Raw genomic sequence first — 21,783 nt, 5'->3', positions numbered from 1 at the left:
CCCCTCCCGTTACTTTACCTTCCCTCCCATTATGTTACCCCCCTATCCCTTATTATTATCACTACTCACCTTATTCGCGGCCGAGTTGTCATTCTACCTACCTTGTAAGACTCCAACTTACCTTAGCGCGGATTCGAACCTGCGACCTCTCGCACTGAAGTCTGATACACTACCAACTGTGCCAACCAGACAACTCTGAAATAACTATGAAAAATTCGAGTACTAGTTGTTAAAGAAGATTTTATAGTGTTCTTTTCAAGGTTTAAAACGAAAAAAATGCGAGTGCGAGTAACTCCCGTTCGTTTTATTTTACGTTTCATTTCCGTTACCTCGGGTAATAAACTAAAGCAAACAGAAGAAAATATCTTCCTCGAGTACAGGATGAGGATCCGAGCCTCGTCATCAAAACGAGGCCTTATGTAAATGAAGGTCATTCAAATGCAAATGAATCAAGTTTCTATGACAACAAGTATGCACCAGGGTTCACGATGCAATGGATTGAATGTATCTTTGTTTTGTGCACAACAGCGACTGTTTTTCACAGTACAAGAGGAAGATGGGGAGGATTTCGCTTCTGCTTGTGAAGAACCAATTGTTTGACTTTACCTTCTGCTATATTTTTCGGTTTGTAAAGTGAATAAAGAGGACACCAAACAGTTGTTGTTTCATTGCTTTATTCTAGTGGCACAGCCATAGCCATTGTCATTCACCATAAAAAAAACTACGTCAGCAAGATGATATGACATCTGCTTTATCTGACATTTTAAGCAGTTACTTTACATTACACAACTTATGTCACGCGTGATTTTTAGGTCGAAGACTCAAATTTTGAAACGTGCTTGTGTTTTCTCAGCTTATCGAAAGTTTAAGTTTCAGATAAAAAGGTACAATTCTTTGAATAGTTAAATATGCGTATGCGCGGAAGGTAATGCGCACGTTTCCCGCAAAACGCACACCCCTCTTTACCTTGACGAATGCCGCGAAGCGTAAGTTCCAAGACATCGTATAGGGCCGCTCTCGCTTGGAGAATTACAAATGTAATTTTCAGAACCTTAACTCAGATTAAGTTCTTTAGCCGTTCAGAGAGATTTTCGAGAAAAATCACAAGAGAAATCAACACTACTGAAAGGTCACAAGCAGCACAGCTGGACTGCGTCGTCTGCTTCGCACTTACAACGCGAACACAAGAAAGAAAGCAAGCCCAGGCGCAGGCGCAGTTCAAGTCATTTTTCAAAATGGTGGGCGAGGCTGACGCCATGTTTGTCTCAACTTCAACCGGGGTGGAATGGAACTGGTATTGTTACCTCGAATTTCGTTAGGTTTTCATTTACATGTGCATGGGTTTGCCTCGCATGCGTGAATCAGGGGGAGACCCTGTAGCTTTCCAGACGGGGTATGGTATTGTAGAACGAAACAATAAATACAACAGAAGTAATAAAAAAGAAGCCACATGTCAGAGGGACAAATGAAAATAGCAGTCTGGAATTACAGGATTATTAATCGAATCAGGCTCAAGTACGAGAGCGAGTGACCGACTAGGTTGGCTGTTCATCTACTAAAACGAAAATATATAGCTATTTCTAACAGTAGATTATGTCCTCAATTGGCAGCTTGTTCTGTGTCATTCGCCGTTTCTTCAGCTTCTAATACAAGTCTGCTCAGCTCCCCTGCGCTGTAACCCAATAGATTTTTTAGGTCGCACACAAACTTGTAGACAAACCTACGAGATATAAACAGGATTAATACTCATACCAGATACAACCGACAACGCAATAAGAGTGTTTCCAGTGATACTGCTTGTAGAATGGCATTTTCTGAACTTGGAGTTTTCTTTGTAAAAATACCTAACCGTCTTTGGTGAATTGAATAGGGACATTACAAAACGATGACGTCTGAGACAACGACTACAGTAACAAAGATAGCGATTACTTAAACAAAGTTCAGCTGGCCTTACATGCTCTAATTTGCGCTCCAAATCATCTTCATTTTTGCAAACCTGGCCTCGGTTGTTCAAAAGGTGTATAAACGCTATCCACCGGATAAATCACTATCCAGCAGATAAGCACCAGCAAAACCAATTGAGTTGTCCAGTGGATAGTGATTTATCCACCCCATTTCGAACAACCAGGGCCTGGTATACAAAGGTTGTTTAAAACAGAGTCGAGAAGGCAAGAAGCAGAGAAGAAATGAATTTTCCACTTCCAACAACGCACTTCAAAAATGTTCTGGAGGTTATACGATTGCTGAAAACTGCACTTTAAGTTGGACTTTTAAATTGTTGATATAAATTTGTTTCAACAACCGGCTCATAATCTTCAATTCTACCGTTTATAACCCTTGACGAACTTCTTTATCTCCAGGGCTTTTATGAAGAAGTTTACATTAGATAAAGGTCTCCTAACTATTTTATTCCAATAAAGTGCTCTTCTTTGTAGTCGGTATCGATGCCATAATCACCCTGCGTCTTTGACACCCCACAATTTCTTGTCCCATGGCTTGTCTTTAAAAAAAGGTTTAATTAAGTGAAGTAGACCTGACATTGACGTTTCGACAACCTGAGCGGAAGTCATCTTCAGAGTCAAGTGATTTGTGTAACGTCAGCAGATGGTATAAACACTCTGGTCGTTAATGTGATTGGTCAAAAAAGTCGTGATGGTATCGGTCGGCTGTCAGTTAAGCTTAGATGTCATTGGCTGTGAAGACAACGTTCAACGATTAGGCCTTTGCACGTGAAGATTTCTGAAGAATATTAGGCTTTATTGGATCGTAGTTTTACTAATCGATTTTTTTTACATAAAGGCAACATCAACGAAATTTGCACTATCATAAGTTTTTTGTGTATATTCCATCTCCCTGAGAACGAGGTTGCACGTGCAACACCAGATGTCATGTTCCTCTTTTAACAAATAATATTATCATTCGATGGATTTTTTCCTTCCTTTTCAATGGCCGAGAGCCCACCACGTGACCTGAAAATAACTGTTTACAAATAAGTGTCTGCTGCAAATAATATTCTGCTCATGCGTAATGGAAACCACGCTCTTGTGTGAAAATGGCAGTTCGCTTTCCTGAGCTTTCAGAAAAAGATTTAATTGTTGGGAATTGTGAAAAATAAAGTTAACTCAGTCATCGAATGATAGAACAATTATTGAACTCAGTTATCGCAAAATATCGTGATTTGTCAGTGGCGAGCAGATCAATTATTTGCCGAAGCCTTCGGCTTCGGCAAATAATTGATCTGCGAGAAGGACAACTGAAAAAGCAGATGAGACCAACAGGCATTGATACTTTATTCCCCCCGCCCCCTTCCCTGGGATAGCAATAAGCTCAAGGTGAGTTTTTTTGCTACATAAAACGGGGTAACCACTACTAGTGTTTGCCGGAGTTCTTAACTTTTTAACCTCTTTTCTCCACAAACCTCTTTCCGTGCACTTTATGTATCATATCTCCATCGTAGTAATACCGCAAAGCTCTGCTTAGTTTTTCATAGTTCATGGCAGGTTTGTTCTTTCTCCTTCCCCACTGCTGTGCAACTTGCTCTGGATCATTGAGTTTAAACTCGCCGTTCTCGCCAACCCACATAATCAGATGGCGACTGTCTCGGTCGGTTAAAAGCTCCAACAGGAATTGCCACAGTTGAATCTGTCCATTGTTACCTACGGTGCAAATTAGGAAGTAATTCAAACACTGAAAGGCCTTTTCCCAATTTTAATTCTCTAAACGCAAAAATCCACAATTCTTTCAGTTTTTCTAAGCTTAAATCTCTTTAACTTTCCAAATAACTCAAAATTATGATTTTTCCTTACTGTGCTCTATCCTCTGATTGGCTAAGAATATTTTATCTTTTTTTAATTAATTAGTTAATTTTTTATACTTACATGTATACCTACACCATGCATACTGACTACTTAACTACACTTTACACTACTTGTACTTGTACTACTTACAATAATTTACAATACAATTACACTACTCAAAATACAGTTCGCCTACTTATCGTATCATGAACGAAAAGTAGGAGTGATCCTCGCACTTTAAAAGGAGATTCAAACCAGTTTTAACGCTATACTATTTGAAAGGATTGAATCTACCGAACTTTTTCACTTAATGGTAACATGTCATGATGCCATATGAAACACCCAATAGATGCTTAACAACATGTACTCGACGTAACGCTGTTACCATGGCAACAAAAGAGTCATCTAAAAACAGCCTATATTTTGTCTTTACACGCGTATATCTCAAAAGCGAACTCGGTGACCACCATTTTTTATTGCGGGAGAGTGATAAGAACGCTAGGATAAAACGTTCTGCAATGTTTAAAAAATTTCTCTGCAGCAGACTCACCTTAACAAGTGAAAAATTTTAAGGTTCCTCTAGATCCGCTCCAGAGAATTTTTTTAAACTTTGCAGAGAGTTTCATCTTAGCCTGCTAATCACTTTTCAAAAATAAAAAATGGGGGTCACCAAGTTCGTTTTTGAGATATAAGCGCTTAAACACAAAATATAGGGCGTTTCTAGATGGTTCTTTGTTGCCATGGTAATTTATTACGTCACATTAATATAAGAATCTTGTTAAGCAATTATTGGTGTTTCATATGGTACCATGGCATTGCCATTAAGTGAAACAGTGTTGTAGAGTTAATCTTTCTAATAACATATTCCGTCTAAATTATAAATTATTGAACCGGTTTGAGCCACTTTAAGGACGGTGCCTACTAATTCAAAGGTATTTTTGCCCTGATTTATGATTATGCAGGAAAGGTAGATCTTCCCAAGTGTTATTGAAATCCAAACAGAAAATTGGGGGTAACCACGCATTTTTCACAGATAATTCATGAATAATATTTGTATAAAGCTCTAAAATACAAAGCAATGTTTGGCGTTCTTTCTCAAATTGAAGCTCAATTATCTCTAAAGAATGCACGGTTACCCCCAATTTTGTTTTTGGATACCAATAGTACTTACTAAGATCTACTTTCTCTGCATAATTTTAAACCGCGCAAAAATATCCCAGCATTAGTAAGCATCACCCATAGGAAGTCCGAGTATCTGGAGATGCGCAGAACGTAAGCGCAGAAACTGAAAAATTCACGATGCTTCAATGGGATTCGAACCCATGCCCTCTGCGATGTCAGCGCAATGCTCGACCAACTGAGCTACTCTTGGGCTCATGTGCTCCCGTAAAGGACTCGATGAATGAAATACCATATCACAAATGTCCTTCCACTGACGTTTCTGTATTATGAGTCTGTCTCCTACTTGATGCATGATGTCAATAATGTTGACACACGTTTAAACATCTTAAAATTCTTTCAAAAATTATCCGTCGTCCACTCATACAACACGAGATCCTCCACCTCTGGAAAAAACTCATTAGAAATACAAAAGCGTTCCTTTTCCCGATTTGGCGTAAAATTGTGGAATGAGATACCCCAACGTCTTAGAGATTTAACGACGAAAGCTTACAAAAGAGAAATTCCTGGAATCCTTTTTTAAAATATTGATAAACGAAAATGACTATATTGAAACGTCTACAATTATAAAGAAAGTAGGATTAGTCAAATAGCTACTTTTTTTTTCAATGTACTGCTATCTGCTGTTGTTCATATATTCTGTTCCTTCCGTCGTTTGTTTATCTATTCTCTCACTTGCGTTTCTCCCGGTTTTATTTGTATTTATAACTCATCCTTAAGTAAACTGTAAGTCTGGCCCGCCTAGATTAGCTCACGCTACCTGCGGGTCAGTCATATTCTCTAAATCTTTGTATCAATAAAGTAAATATTGTTGTTGTATCATGTCTTTATTTACCCTCACATTTTAGAGTAGCTTGGTGTAGTTAATATCTCCGAGCATTTACCCTCCCAACCATTATATATACTACAGAGGGCAGACCACAACACCGGGAGCTCCATGCCCTACTCTTTACAAACAGTGTGTGCGTTTTTTTACGTCCCACAGGGTTATGAATATTGTTCAAAGGGTTGTGGGACGGGGCCTTCAGTTCATCATTGGTCCTTATCCAAGAATCTAACCACCCAGTCGCAGATGTCATTACTGACGCAGCACTTTCACCTCAGTCATTTAACCCAATGACTCCCAGGGGTCCCCATTGAAGAGTAAAATTGTCTGACATTACACAAAGTAAAATACTAAGTATGGCCGGTTCAAGCCGGATTGGAAGTCAAAGGTAATTAAAGAACCCGACTGTTGAGCCACCGGTCGGAGTTTTGATTCTGCGACCTCCCGAACAGTAGTCTGATACTCAAGCAACTGAGCCAACCCGTCGGTGGTTGTGGCAGTACTGGCTTTCTTTAGTTGAAGTGGTTATTATACTGCATATGAATAACAAAGAGAACATCCTCCCTCTTAAAGTGCATATATTTGCTTGTTCGAAAGAGCTTTTAAAATGAAGAAGAACGGCGTTTATGTTATTGTGATAGCTCTCTTGGTTGCCGAGTTATTCAAGATTTTGATTTATGCAAATTAGACGACTTGTGACGTCATATAGTGGACACGAGATGATGTAAAATCACAAAAAATGGAATATCTCTAAATACTTTTTCTGTATAGAACTGAAACTTTTTGCAGTTCCTATACTCGTTACAAAGTTTCATGATATGGCCCAGTGTGACGTTTCCATAGCAATGCAATGGGCTCCAGGCGCCCTCCATCCAAAGGGTGAAATCAGAGTTTCCTCCCCAATAAGGGTTGTTCGTTCAGTCCGTGTGACCAAATATGGACATTACACAGCACAAGCACAAGGAAGTCTTTTAGACTCTAAAGCAACAAAGAAGGCATTTTCGATATCAGAAAGGTAGAGGTCTGGTAACGAGTATGTTGCTATGGTGACATCATAATCACAATTACAATGTGTAGTTTTGGTAGCACATCAACTATGCAAAATTTCAACCCTGCAGACTTTGTATTTGCAAAGATATTCCACGTTTTGTGATTTTACACAGTTTTGTGTCCACTATGTGACTACACAAGTCATCGAATTTGCATACATCAAAATCTTGAATAGCTCGGCTACCAAGAGTGCTATCACAATAAAGTAAATGCTCTTCTTCACCATTTTGAAAGCTCTTTCGAACAAGCTAATAAATGTTTTTGAGTCATATGCACTTTAAAAGCTTATTTTTGTTTCTTCCCATTTTAAGGCTGACTTCACTTCGTCAAAATGATACTTTTCTCTATTTTACCTGATCGGTTTCCTGGACAAGGCTTTCCATCAATACTCTTGGCTTTTTCTTCATCATCTCCACTCACAGCATCTAATGTAAAATTTAATAAAGAAATAAACAAGTAAGGCTTTGGTTCAACAAGTCCTTATAATGTTGGACGGATAGGTTTGAACTGACCAAACAGAGTGAAGAAGTGCTGTGGAAATGAAACACAATTTTAAGGAAATGCCATTGAAAGTAATGAGGATTGTGTTGAAGTCCACTTGGAGTTGCTGGGTCAAACGTCTGACCAGCTTCAAACTTCGCCTAAGAACAACAATGATCACAATGATCAGACCTTTTCACAAGAATAACATACTTCGCCAACAAATTATTAGTGTTATGCCCATGTGCTAAGAGCCTACAAAAGTAATGAGATGACAGCATGCTAAGGCATATCAACCGTTTTTGTGATGATCAGCACTCTGTTGGGTATTTATAAAACATCTATTCAGTGATTCGTCGATAAATTCTCACTCATTCCCAAATAAACTTTTACCTGTAGTGGGGGGACATTTCACTTCAGCAGGACTGTTCTGAGGTGAAGAACTGACGATCTTTGCTGTCACATCAGGGGAGATGCCTGCTAAACCTTTACAAAAAAATAAAAGAAATGGCATAAAATATTAGAGTTTTAATGTTGGCAATGATAATAATGAAGAAATTGATATATTAAAAAGAGTAAAAAAAATTAAGACGGCTGGGAATCAAAAATGTAACTGCAAGATAGAACTTTTTTGTGATTGTTCCTTTTTGTTCACAATGTCCAACATGGGTGAGGTATCCTACAACTGGCTAGAAAATGAATCTGTTACACCCTAAAAACACGACATTGTCATGGGGAAGAACACTTAGTGAATAAGAAAGGTAGAAGACTGATTAGACCGTAAAAGAATTATTGTTATGAAAATGAGCACATCATTATTATTGAATTTGAGAAAAAATTTTTCTCAAAGTTAGTGTTTTCATTTAGTGGACCTTTATGGTCGATGTAAAGCTTACCTTTCAAGGAAAACGATGTCTGAACTTGTGAGAGGTCCATCAAGGATGATTCATCTTTCATGGCAGAATTGTCACCACCTAGTATTTTGATACCAATTAAAAAACTCATTAATAATTCATGAGCCTAACAGCCTATCAAAACACTGATAAAACGTCACGTGTATGAGCTTTATATCCTGATTACTCCTCGTTAGTATTCTTTGTATAAAGAATACTAATAGGGTATACATGTGTAGCTTGTTTTTCTTGTATGCTAATATTCACCTCTCACAATTTGAACCATTGTTTTGAGTCCAGAGGGACATGCTCTTTGTGGAATGTTTTTTAAGCCGTTCAAAAAATTTGCAGTAAGTGTTTTATCGGGTCTAAAAACACTCGGCTACGCCTTGTGTTTTAAAAACCCGATAAAACACTGCTGCTCGTTTTTTAACCATTACTAAATATTATAAGATGCCTTAACTTCCATAGCTGTAAAATAATAAAGCATTTTAATGTCTTTATTTAGTTAGCCATTTCTATACTACTACACACTTAAAACACGGTCAGTTGTTACACGTGTCCACTGAACACCATTTTTTAGTAAAGTTACTCTAAATGCCCACCTTCCACCTGACAGACTTTTCAACCATTTGTTTTTGTTATGGAAATTCGCATTGCTTATCATAGCAACCTGATTGGATGAATTTCAGCTTTGGGGGGACTATTATATACGAAAATTGTTCCACGGCTCGCAATGCCTGTCGGTTGAAGGTGGGCCTTGTTAAATAATCACGTAGGATGAGTTGAAGTACAGAGTGAACCAGGTTTTCACTTGTAGACTTAAAATGTAATGAAAACCTGAAAGGATTGAAACAGATTTCAAGCATATAAACTCCACACGCAATTTGATTTTGGGCTGAGGGAGACGCTTTTCGACTAATATAACTAGTGTCGAGGTCAACACAGTCGCAACCCTGACTGGGTCCCTTTAATTGAATTGTTTTTTCTTGCATGATTTAAAGTTCTCAAAGTGCACTAAAATTGCTTTCTTTTTCAATTACATAAAATTGGGAAAATCCCTGGCTGTAAGTAACAGTATGCCTCTTAATGTAGATTAGTACATGTAAGAGTTATGTACTTGAAACTCATGCAAACTTTATAATAAAATCCCAATAATTATTATTTTCGTCAGTTGTCTTGTGAGGGATTTCAATCAAAATATACACTTGAGAAGTCAATGTTTTATACAGCACCATGAAAACAACCTGACAATAATTGTGTCTGGAGAAAATCAGAATAAAGTCTGGACTACAAGCCATCACTGTGAAGGGTGAAGATGATGCACTTAGACACAGTACAATGAGGTGGGGGGTGGAGGACGTTATTGCTTGGTTTTAGGAGAAATATTTACCAACCATTTTTAATTACTGAAATCTGCTGTCCTTGTGTACCATCTGTAACACCAAAAAGACAGTAAGGTGATACAATGAAATGACAAAATCTAATACACAATCAGAAATATTCTTCTCTTCCTGCTACAGAATCACTGGATTAATTTCCCGAACCCAGATCAAAATAAAAAGTTGTGTCGAACAAAAGTAACACGTCCAAAGGTCACATAAGGGAGTTGATTGAGACCTGCTTACCACTGAAGCCCTCTTTAAATAGAGTCAATTGCTTTGAATTAGCCAACATGTACGATATGATTTTAGTGCCCTTCAAAAACCTAAGTCAAAATGACATTAACAGTCACATTTTATGGTGGGTGATGAAGTTTGAATAATTGATTGAGTTGAACGAAATGTTACACTTTTAATTTACACCTTCATTTTTGTGCTCTGGGTTCAGGAAATAATAATAATAATTTTACGTTACTATTTTATAATTTCTAAACTGGTGAACCACAGACTGAGATAAAAGGAAAAAGGAATGAAGTTAGCAAAATGGGATACAACGACATGCCTAATTTCAAAGGAGATTGTTTAGAGGCTGAAATTAATAACTCACTTTCAGTGCTCGCGGCACAACTGATAACTGGCACTTGCTGAGATGCTGTCTCCTGCACTTGCATCATTTTGGATGCATTGACTGAAACATACAATGTATATTTACAGGACTGGTGTGACTTCTCAGAGAAGCCCTATGACCAGTACACTGAGATTTCTTGGCATGAAACTGATAAAACTATATAAGGAATTTACCAAAAATGCTTTCCAAACAGAATTCACATATTGCCATTGGAATGTGTTTAGGTTGTTCACAGTGGTACATGCATGTTTTTTCCTTCATCACAAATGCAGATTGACTGTGGAAACAGCCCAAGCCTTTACTAACGCTAACCTTACATGTATGCCTAAAATGATGTTTAGAGGTAGAGATATTTCGATCATTTTACAATAGCACAATATTTTGTATTTAAAACGCCAATGAACTGGATGTATACAAAACATGGACCCCAGGTCCATGGACCACCCCTGTGGACCTGGCGCATGGACCCCGTTGTGGACTCGATCCATGGACTACCCCTGTGGACCACCCCTCATTTTGTAAAGTTACAAGCAGAAAAATCTTTAGGCAAAAGAGGGAAGTGATCTTCACAATTATCTGGACAATTTAAGCAATTGTCTCTAATAATAGACACCTAAAAAATTCAGGCAACTTTAAAAGGCTTCAAACCCATTACTTCTGCGATGCCGGGGCAATGCTCTACCAACTGAGCTTCGAAGCCACTCAGTTGGGAGCAGGTTGATTTGTTGGGCTCATTTGTTCTGGTGAAGGACTCGATGGCTGTGTTGAAAAGTGGGACGGGAACGCGGGGACAGGGGAAATGGGGACGTGGGGACTCGGGGACGCGGGGACTCCGGAAAGTAGCGACGCATTTTCGAAGTAAAGAATTTCAGAAATGGGAGAACATCTCAACGTAAAAAGAAGGTTGAAATGATCATCTGTATGCTTTTCAAGTAGCAGCTAAATACACAGCGAAATTCAAAACTTGGATCCTCGAAAAGTCATTCTCGCCACCCGTCACAGAGCTCGACTGTAAAACAAAGCAGAAGACCTAATGGAACATTGCTGACACTTAAGCTGAAATTTCATGATGCAGCATTTGTTGTTGTTGTTGCACAAAAACTTGAGCCTTAATTATGACTTCTTCTCTGTAATTGATGTTTGTATACCAGGCCAATGTCCTTGTTGGAGGCACTGTAACTGTGCTTGTTCAATTTGTTACCTTTGATGAAAAATTTGGGATGTCACCGATGATGTTGTCGAAAATGTTTGTCATCACAGGGCCAGAAGGCCCGGGAAGGGGGGTACTGCCACATATGGGCTATTTAGGTACCTGCCACTGTGAAGGATATGGTTTTCAAGCAGTTTACTCTAGCATAGGGTACATAAATCAGAGAGTTTGGGTCTAGAATAAGGGATAATTTATTACAAAACTGACCACTTGGTTGAAGATTATATTTAGACTAAGGAAACAAGGAAGAGACTGAACAAACTAAACAAGTATAAATAAATCCTTTTTTGAGAGAGAAAAGATTGTGGTATAGGTTGTGTTTTGGCTATACTGTCAGTGTGCTAGTGACCTCAGTAGTTTCTGAAAAACAGCTACTCTAGGACAGGGAGGATTTGGGGAGTTTACTCTAGTATAGGGTAGTCAAGAAATGTCACGTGGCACAGACAACAACAAGTGAAATGCATAATTAAAAATGAAAAGATTAGGATGCAGAAAGTAGAAATACAGTCTTGCTTGGGGTTGTCCAGTTATTGAAATTCAAGCCTTGATATACTTGGGGAATTGAAAAATGATGTGAGAAATGATCATACCAAGGCTTCGTTTATGATACCTACATTGTATGTCAAATAAATAAGGACCTAACGCAAAAATTGCCCCTTTGTTTTACCTAAATTACTCCACTGTGTAACTTGATAGCAGTATAATGAAAGTCACCTTTTTATGAACACAAGTAATAAACTATACTATATATATTTACTATACCTTTGTTTCACATTGTACAAACGAGGAACTTAACAGGGTACAACGCATTTCCTATCAACAGACAAGGATTTTGTAAAAGATGATGAAAGGTTAAGATAATGGTAAAATGCATTGCTGAGTCTGCGAGTGCCCATATCCCCTGTCCCTGCGCCCCCGTCCCACTTTTTGACACAGCCAGACTCGATGAATGAAATGAACTTATCTTTGAAAAGAGGGTTACAAATGAATCCCTTTAGAGCCACCAAATTGGTGGTAGAAGTGTCTATAACAGGCTATTCCTGTCACCGAGTTTTCACAGACCGCGATTTATTTTTAGATTGAATTTCCCGCTAATGAGACTCCCGCAGGAGCACGATGACCAATCACAAGGAACTAACTCAACGTCATAGCGTCACCAAACTGGAATTGTCTTTTTGCAGAAAAAGTAGTCTAAAAATAGATCATACATGGGCTCCTGGTCTGTAAAACCGTGATATAGGCTTAGTATGGGAGGTGTTCGCTCTTAGTCATGGACTCCTGCTTAAATTTACCAGATAAGTGTGAGGATCACTTCTCTCTTTCGTCTAGGGATTTTTCTGCTTGTAAAACAAATTGAGTTTACAAAATGAGGGGTGGTCCCCAGGGGTAGACCATGGACCGGGTCCACAGGGGTGCTCCATGGCCCTAGGGCACATGTTTTGTATACGTCCCAATGAACTGAAGACTAGTGTTACATGCCTTTTGCCGCAGACAAACCTGATGATCTTCTTCTTTTCTTTAGAGGTTCCTCTGATGCCTGCTGATCCGATATAGAGTCAATGTCACCAGATTTATCTTCAGGTGCCTCAACTTTGACCGGCAACATGTCTGCTACAAGCAACCAAAAGAAATGGAATTACAAAATCAATGTCTTTTATTGTTAACCATGGTGCCAAAAGCAAATTGCAATTGACTACAATCACGTTATCTATAGTAATTATTTACATAATCAGCTCAATAACACACATACATGTATTTTGATTGGCTCTCACCCATGATCTATTTAGAGGACAGACGCATAGATGTAGCTGATGTCATCACAAAAAACTTACAATTTTTTATTATAACTAAAACAAAATTAATAGATTTCATGTTGTCGTGTGTCTGTTCAGTAACAGATCACAGAAGATGTAGAAATGTGGTAAGAACATCAGCGATCAACTTGGTTATCGCCTTGTGACTTTGTGACCCACTTGTTTGTTCTTACCACATTTTGACATCATCTGTGATCTATTACTGAACAGATGCATGGCAACAGGGATTGTATTCGTTCAGTAAAAACCAGCTTAAGATTTACACAAACTACCTACAAATTTGTTTTGTTTATACAATGTATGGGGGCTGGGCCTTACAATATTACTAGTTATAGCTGTCGCTAAAGTGCCAACGAGCCAAGCTTGCGTGATCTGGCGGCTGCAAACATCACGCTGCGTACTCGTGCGGCACTCTCATTGGTTATCGCTACGGTCAACATTTCATCGCTTTGGTCTACATTACAGCTTTTGGTCTACATTATAATTAAATTTGAAGCACTTCTGAGATTTCGTCCGCCTAAAAATCTTCTCGCGGCTCTATAAGCTGCCGCCTCGCCAGGCCTTCTGTCTTCAGAAGGCCTGACTCCTTGGCAATTATTTCATACAGCTGAAGTAAAATAGAAAAAACGAGAATAACACATTTGAACTATCAGTAAATAACAACAAAAAATTTAACACTGTAAAAAATATAAGCATTTTCTTCAATTAAGCCAGGTTGTAAAAAGCATATTAATTTTTAAGCTGCTGAGTTTTACAGTTGAATAGTGACATTCTTTTGCTAAAACTAAGAGAGTGGCAATGCATGCATAGATGACTTGGTGGTATATGTGATGTGACAGAGACTTGACGCAGGCTTTTTCAACTCCTTAAAAGTTTTCCGACAAAGCCCCTCTCTTAATTCTCAAGCGCAGTGTTGTCCATCAAGAGGTGTCAATAGCTTCTAAGTAGTGCAAGGTAGGTAAAATAATTCAAAGGAAACACTTTCGCACCCTATAAATTCTCTCAGAAAGCTGGGGAAAAAAGCCACAAAGGACAACAGTATCCGTGTATTCAACCCGATAACTGCAAAGTAGACTGATCAGGGGAAGGTAGATCACTGCGTTTAAGAGCTCACAGAAAATGTAGCCTTTTCAATGCCTAATACCTACAAGTACAATCTCATTAACACGTATATTCCGCTTTAGGTTACTCTGAATGGTAACACCCAAGACTTTGTGAGCGACTGCTTCGAGATCCTTGTTTTTTACAGTCAGAGCTGGTGCGGAATGTTCCACCTTACAAAGGAAATAAACATCACTTCCTAGCACTTTATAGGATTAGGCACCATGTTCTTGTTAGTAGCCCAATAATAAATTATTAGTATATATACTAAAACAGTGGATAGCATTGAAGGAGTGCTCTGATTGGCTACTCAAATCCCAAATATCTTTTGCTATTTACCTCTAAGCAAGCACTCACACGGGATAATCAAGGCCCAAAAATATTATTGTAATTGTTGCAGACTCTGTAAATAGTATCAACCACAAGCCACCTCCACTTTGGTGAATACACTATAGATGTTAACTATTAATAATAATAATAATTATTGCACTGTAGCGACAATTACTAACCTTCACGTAAAGAGAAATTTTGAATACTTGTGATGTCTATTCTTAGCTTATCATCTGTGAAAGAGGAAATGATAAAAATAAAACTGAAATTATTATAAAACATAACCCTTATTCCAAAATGGCAACCATTTTAGTATTCAAATTAGCCGTTGATGCCTCCTTCAAGGTTAAATATTCTTCTGAATTTTTAGTTTAAGAATGAGGAAACAAGGTCTAATTTGCAAGGAAACAAAAGAATACTAAAATGGCTGAAATCTTGGAATGTTGTGTATTGTCATACATGCATAAATTAAGTTATAAAAAACTCACAAAGCCACAGATTTAAGTATTATAAAGACCATCAAGTGTGAAACTTACTACTTTGAATAAGAATGTATTTTCTCTGGAATTTCTGCAGGGTAATCATTACAGAAAGAGACTGGTGTTATGAGGGGGAGGGGGTAGAAATGATTCCTGCCTGGGACCACTAGTTCCTTCCAAGTTGTCCTCTCAGGGAGGGTATTTATTTTGCATCGTTTCTTTAAATGAAACAGATAATACTCACTTATGATTCAGAGTCTACTCAAGGGCAACATGAATCATAGTAATTGGCACTTATTTAAACCATTTCAAGAAGTAAATGCTCATATCCTCAAACTATTGTTTTTTTTTCTTTTCTCCAGTGGGGTCCAAAAGGGGTCTAGTCTGGTGGATCCACATTTTGTTTGGTCCTTGCTTAACCAACTGACTCCTGGAGGTTCCCCATTGATGAATAAAATAATTGTCTGGCCTGTTTAGGCCAGTTTAGGGGTGAAAGGGTTAAATTAATTAAGACCTATTATTATATGGCTAGTGTTTGTAGCCGATATAACGTGCGCTCTGATTGGCTAATTGTGACTGAATTGTAGGGCATTATTCTCCCGTAATGCCCACGGGCCGATTACGGGCTTGCAAAAACAAAGCAAAAGGTAATTAAAAAACCATATAATAAACTACTTACTGACCGAGCTAGCTCGAGCCGTACTGGGGAATATTGGCCCTCGGTCGTTTTTGTACGGACCTCACTGTGCTCGGTGCATACTGCCACGACCTCGGGCCAATATTCCCCAGTACGGCCCTCCCGCTTAGTTAGTAAGAGGTTATTAAAATCTCCTTTCAATTCCATGATAAACCGTCGTTAAATTACCACAAGCATACTTGACCATCTCCTTTCCCCTCGGCAGTATTTCTACCATTTATGAGTAAAATAGTCTAGCATATATTTCTCACAGGTACAATACAACATTACCACCACCAACGTTGCCTCATCACATTGAATCATATAATACTATTGAGCCTACTAACTTGTGCAATCTGTGAAAGCACTTGCTAGACAAATCAACAAACTTAACAGGTCCTAGTTGCTTAAAAGTCGATTGACACTAATCTGTGATTAAATACCAATCGTGGTATGCATTTTGCCTGTCAAAAAAGCCTCTTTTGACAATGCCATTTTTTGCTGAAAGAAAGCAAAGTTCTGATTCATACTTGAAGGCTAGAAATCTTGTGAAAACTTCTTTTCATCAATAAATAAACTGCAACTTAAGTTTTCAGTAATCCAGGATTACCATAACCTCAATTTAACGAAGTGCCCAGGGAATTAGGAAATCGGTTCGTGAATTAAGGGTTCTTTATAACGAAAACCTCGATAAAATGAATTTGCGGAAAAACAACCAAACTGTTCATTATATCGAGGTATAATTAATTAATAATAATTGTTTTTTAAGTCGTTGACACCCAAACTGGTCTCAACCGGCCATACTTAGTATTTTACTCTATAATGCCAGACGATTTTACTCGTCAATGGGGAACCAAGGGTTAATCACTCACTGAAAAACTGTCCCCATTAACCCTTTCACACCCAAACCAACCTGAACTGGCCAGACTCAATCAATGGGGAACCCCGGGAATCAGTGGTTAATGATATGTTACATTGCACTACCCAGCATTTCAGGATCTGAACGATTACTTCTTCCTGGTGTGTTTCACTTGCTTTTAAAACATGGAGGAAAAATTTCAGTGGAAGTGGCTGGAAAATTTAATGGAGAAACAAGGACATTGGACTGGAAATTCCGGCTACCTATACCTGTTACCACTAGAAGCCTTCAAAAATAAAGAAGTTAATAGAACTAGTAAGAGACAAAAGCCAGATAAAGCAGATCTGTAGATGTGTCAATATTGGCAGTCTTTGCATAAATTTATAATGAGCTGTTCCTGTAACTGTAAAATTGTTTTATAGTTACAGGATTAATGGGAGTCATCCTTGTTGTTATACTTCGCATTTATCTTTTGTTAAGTTTTGACATTTCTTTGTTATATCGGAGTACATTTTACGTCTGGGCTTCTTGGTTGTGTTCGTTATAACGAGGATTTTGCTATATCGAGGTTCGTTGAACTTCGTTATATAGAGGTTTGTTAAATCAAGGTTCCACTGTAACTACATGTAACTTAATTATTGGGCTTTGAACACCTGGGTCCAGGAGTAAGTATTTGAAGCTCAATGATTAAAACTCCTGAGATTCTGATTTCTCCACTTGGACCTTAACAGACCATTTTACAGTTCTGTCCTCAGTTAACAGGCCATTGAATAAAAGAGAGGCCTGAGTTGACCTTGCTTTGATACAAACTTCAAAGTTTTTCTTATGTAAATCATGTTGTTGTACATAATGCTGACGAGGTTCTACTTTAATACCTAGCAAAAGCAACGAGGTTGGTATCAAACCAGGTCAACTCTACCCTCGATTTTATTCAAAGGCCTGCTAACTGAGTACAGAACTGTAAAATGGTCTATTTGTGCCATTTCATATCCAGTGGAAAATAGTCACAACTCACCATTTACAACAACTTTGAGTACTAGTGTCTGTTGAGATTCTTGGTCCACAATACTCTCATCTGGCAAAATCGCTTGAATGGAACTTACCTTAGGAAGAATAATACGAAATAAAGACCTCAACAAAATGGCCAAGCCATTACAGCCAAATCAAAGGTCTCGTTTTCTTTCTCACCATGCACAACTTCTGTTGTCTCAAAATAATTTTCACTAACGCAGTACAGAAGGAAAAAAAACAGGCAAATGGAAAGAAAAATTATAAATATTTCAATGATAATTATGGGATTTGACTCCTGGATTCAGAGTCATATGTAGATTAACTACATTGGTCTTCTATTCTTGTCTCATTGGTGTTCCTTTAAGAGCTTAAGTTTTCCGCTATCAGCAAATCTAAGCATTTGATTTCATGAGTAGCCCTCCAAGTATTCATTAAGTAAAGCATTAAATTTGTGCTTGGCGATGTAATCTTGATACTTTAATCACTCAATGATGTCCCCATTACCCCTTTGACGCCCAAACCGTATTTTACTCTGTCTAACACCAGACAATTTCACTCGTCAATGGGGAACCCCTGGGAGTCAATGGATTAATAGAAAGTTGATTATCATTATTATTATTATTAAAATAAATTTAAGACAAAAAACACAAACAAAATACATGTTTCGGCATTACTCATGCCATCATTAGTTTAATTAATTTAAATCTACAAACCTCTCTCGCTTATACACGTTACAATTAGAGAACGTTAAAATTTAAAAATTTGGTTACAATGACGGTTATATTTTGAAAAGATGATACAAGCATAACATATGCCCTAAACATGCAGTTACAGCATAATTATTATTATTATTATTATTATTATTATTATTATTATTATTCAGAAATATGGAGGCGGTCCTTCTCCAATCACTTGAGAAATTATTTATGTTTTCTGGGTAGTGCAAGTTCAATTTCTCGCCTCACTGAAAGATAGTTGACAGCCTTCTGTCAGTTGGGATTCTTAAATGTTTCATGTGCTTTTTGTCAATAAACTGTTTCGTGAATTTCCCCTGAAATAGCTCCCTAAGGAAGGGGGATCAATTATACCCTAGGGAACATTCAAATGATGTTTATATGTATTGGGGATTATAAATTTAGGTTAGACTTGAGGTACTCATGCATGTAATGTCAGCACCAAAGAACATCATAGTCTTATTCAAAATGTTTTACCTCAGCGTCATTGAAAAGAACAATGTAACCATCCAGCTGTCTGTCTAGCTTCTCCTCCAAGAGATTCCTCACTTCACCAGCCGAGCATGTGACATTGCACTGTAATTGTGTAGTGACGATCCCACGAAGACCTCCATCAGTTTCCATTCCGCTGCTGGGATACAGTTATCACAAAGATTGAAAACCTACGAAAAATCCAGCACATTAATTAATTTCACAGATTACAAAAATCATAAAAGAAAATTAAGGGCAAAGCAACAGCGAAATCAAATTTCACTTTGTTTACACTGACTCAATGTACGTACGATGATGGCTTTGATAACAAAGGTCGTGAAGCATTCATTACACGCTGATCAGAAGTTATGTTTGAAGTAACTGCAAATAAGTCCTTTTTATATAACTATACCACAAGGAAACTTCTCTCTCTCTCTACCAAACACCAGAAAAGACAATCGACAAAGACTTTCGCGCCATAAATTGTTTCGAACATCGCTTTACTTCCGATCAATTGACATTGACGAAATTAAATTAGTAAGACGAAAGTAAAAAATGTAACAAAAGGATGAACCATTCGGTTGAAAATAAGAGTTCACGTATGATACTATTACATAGAATAATAGGCTTGCCTGCAACAATATTTGCACGAAAGTCGCCTGGTAGCCTGGTGGCTCGCTCCTTTCCTGTTTACAATTAGCAAAGCGACCGTGAAAGACCAACTTTACTTCCTTCGGTAACAAAGTACAGTCTCAACACTGCTGTAGAGGCAAAACAGATCATAAAAAAATGAAGCAATAACAACAAAGAATCACTTCCACTAAACTGTCTTATGCCTACAACTGAAGATATCAGAAAAGGGGAAAAGCAATGCAGCGTGTATTTCCGCTCAACGCGAACGCGTTGTGAGCGCGATTTTACCTGTATCATCTTTCCGCCGGAAGCTCCCTTGAATTCACTACAAATCAATCCTTGTTTTGGTACAAACAGAACCATAAACGATTTCTCGTTTAAAGTTTACGCGATGTTTTGCGTAAAATCCAAAAGTTCCTGTAATTTTTGCTGGATTTCTTCCCACGTACGATGTTTGAAGCACCTGGCAAGAAACTGGATGTGACGTCACATCAACTTCCTCTTACATTTAGACTCGCTCCGACGGAAGGTAGAGTGATGACACTGGGAACAAGTTTGCTTCGATGGTGAAGGCTCTTTAGAGGTACAGAGGTGTTCTCCTACCTTCTCGTCTCCACGAAATTTTTGATGGGAATTCAGGGGCACCCAAATAAGGTGTTACGCATTGGAAATAGCCCACTTTCGATATATAAAATTTCAGTCGTAAACAAAAGGTATCATCTCGAGGCTCTGGGGAATAAACTCGTACAAATCCTTATATTTATTCCCCAGAGCCTCGATATGATGCCTTTTGTTTCGGGCTGAATTTTAATATATCGAAATTGGTCTATGCAGCTGGCTGGCAAGTTATTAATTTTCATGCACTTTACCATTATTATTTCAATCCGTGATGGCTGGATGAGAACAGAAACTGGAAGAGGCTGCAGGAGAACTCGTACATGAGGTCAGCTCGCTGGTGACCTCTCACATGTTGTGAAAAAACAACCTGTTTTGGCCGGTTTAGCGAGCGGTTTAGATTCACGTTCTTTGCTGGCCGGGAACCGGTGACAAAGTCGGCTGGCAGTCCCTTAATATCTAGCTGGGAGCTGGAATTTTGCTTATAATCATCTTAAGAGTGCATAACACCTTTTTTTCCTAGCAAAATTAAAAAATTAGAAAATTTAAAAATGTTTCATTGACGTTTTTGCCTATTACTATGCATTTTGGAAATAATATTCGTTGGGTGCCCCTGATTATTATTATTATTATTATTATTATTATTATTATTATTATTGTTATTATTATTATTATTATTATTATTATTATTATTACTGTTAATATTTGATACTGTTAATATTTAGCTCTTATTAACGAACAGGAGGTCTGTACGGAGAATATATCTCACAAGACCGACCACAAGACCATTGGTCTCACAAGACCATTAATTCCCATACAGACTGACTAAGCTCGGTTAATAAGATGTTTATTTTATGGGAAACAAGAACAATATAATTCGTTTAATGTAACTGGTTTGTACTGACATTTTGCTTTCGAACGGCGATGAGTGGTGATGCCAAAGTTTTCTGGTCTTCCTTACCTTTTGTTCTCATCATGCTTTTTGGCACTTCCATAAATAAGTACTGGTAGAAGAAAATACGCAATATTTTTGCATTTTAGAGCAACTTTTTCACCGCAAAACATTACCGGTCTAGAAAGGAAAATCTAGACCGCGGTCAATATTTGGTGGTTCCCAGTCCTTGTGAGAGAGAACCATGCAATTAGACCCGTAGCCCGCAAGGGGTACGGGTCATTAGTGTCACCCAACTAGTGGACTAATGCAAATCCTGTATCATGATTGGCTACGCTACTAGAGGACTATTAGTAATAGTTCTCGAGTAGCGAAAAGCGTGAGGCTTTCTTTCGTTTAATTCCCAAATAAATATTTCTTCAACATGCATTTGCTAACTTTATTATTATCTTTTTTGGGTTGGGTGATACTAAAACAATTAGAACCTTTTGGTGTCTAGGACGAAAATGGTAGTTTTTCCAGCGTTTTTTTTCCAATAAACGTAGAAAATTGTTTTTTGTCATCAATGTGTTGAATAATAAAACAATTATCGTGCTCAATCTTGCGGAATATCGCCTGATTTTAGCCCACTCGGCCTAAGGCCTCGTCGGCTAAGTATCAAGTGATATTCCGCGCGATTTCGCAGGATAAATAAATATTAAAATTAGTTATATTTTTTATTCA

The 21,783-nt window shown here is 38.0% G+C and overlaps 1 protein-coding gene across 6 annotated transcripts; it reads right to left on the bottom strand.

Annotated features, from left to right (window-relative positions):
* Positions 1–657: 657 nt before the first annotated feature.
* On the bottom strand, positions 658–20,069 carry LOC137982814 (protein C-ets-2-like). Of its 6 annotated transcripts, none has more exons than XM_068829970.1 (13): positions 19,842–20,069; positions 19,553–19,681; positions 18,927–19,111; positions 17,720–17,807; positions 14,870–14,923; positions 12,943–13,056; positions 10,215–10,295; positions 9,623–9,661; positions 8,229–8,306; positions 7,726–7,818; positions 7,206–7,277; positions 3,419–3,656; positions 658–1,720 (listed from the first exon to the last, which is right to left on the bottom strand). In XM_068829970.1, the coding sequence occupies exons 3-13, from the start codon at positions 19,071–19,073 to the stop codon at positions 1,600–1,602; spliced, it is 1,125 nt and encodes a 374-aa protein (XP_068686071.1). In that variant the 5' UTR covers positions 19,074–19,111; positions 19,553–19,681; positions 19,842–20,069; the 3' UTR covers positions 658–1,599. The 6 variants fall into 6 exon arrangements, with proteins under 6 accessions (XP_068686071.1, XP_068686073.1, XP_068686072.1 ...); XM_068829972.1 differs by having other exon boundaries at positions 12,943–13,053; positions 19,842–20,035; XM_068829971.1 differs by having other exon boundaries at positions 19,553–19,678; positions 19,842–19,982.
* Between the last annotated feature and the right edge of the window lie 1,714 nt (positions 20,070–21,783).

Source organism: Montipora foliosa, chromosome 13 (assembly GCF_036669935.1).
Source record: "Montipora foliosa isolate CH-2021 chromosome 13, ASM3666993v2, whole genome shotgun sequence".
In the NCBI taxonomy this organism is placed as follows: domain Eukaryota; kingdom Metazoa; phylum Cnidaria; class Anthozoa; order Scleractinia; family Acroporidae; genus Montipora; species Montipora foliosa.
The sequence above is the reverse complement of the archived record's forward strand: the minus strand, read 5'-3'. Positions and strand labels throughout refer to the sequence as shown.

Bases quoted from the DNA above. Each gene is read 5' to 3' on its own strand.
- LOC137982814 (XM_068829970.1), bottom strand. From the start codon at position 19,073: ATGGAAACTGATGGAGGTCTTCGTGGGATCGTCACTACACAATTACAG. The intron at 17,808-18,926 runs GTAAAACATTTT...ATTCTTCCTAAG, and splicing joins TTCTTTTCAATGACGCTGAG to GTAAGTTCCATTCAAGCGAT. The intron at 3,657-7,205 runs GTAAAATAGAGA...TTTGCACCGTAG, and splicing joins TTGTCCAGGAAACCGATCAG to GTAACAATGGACAGATTCAA.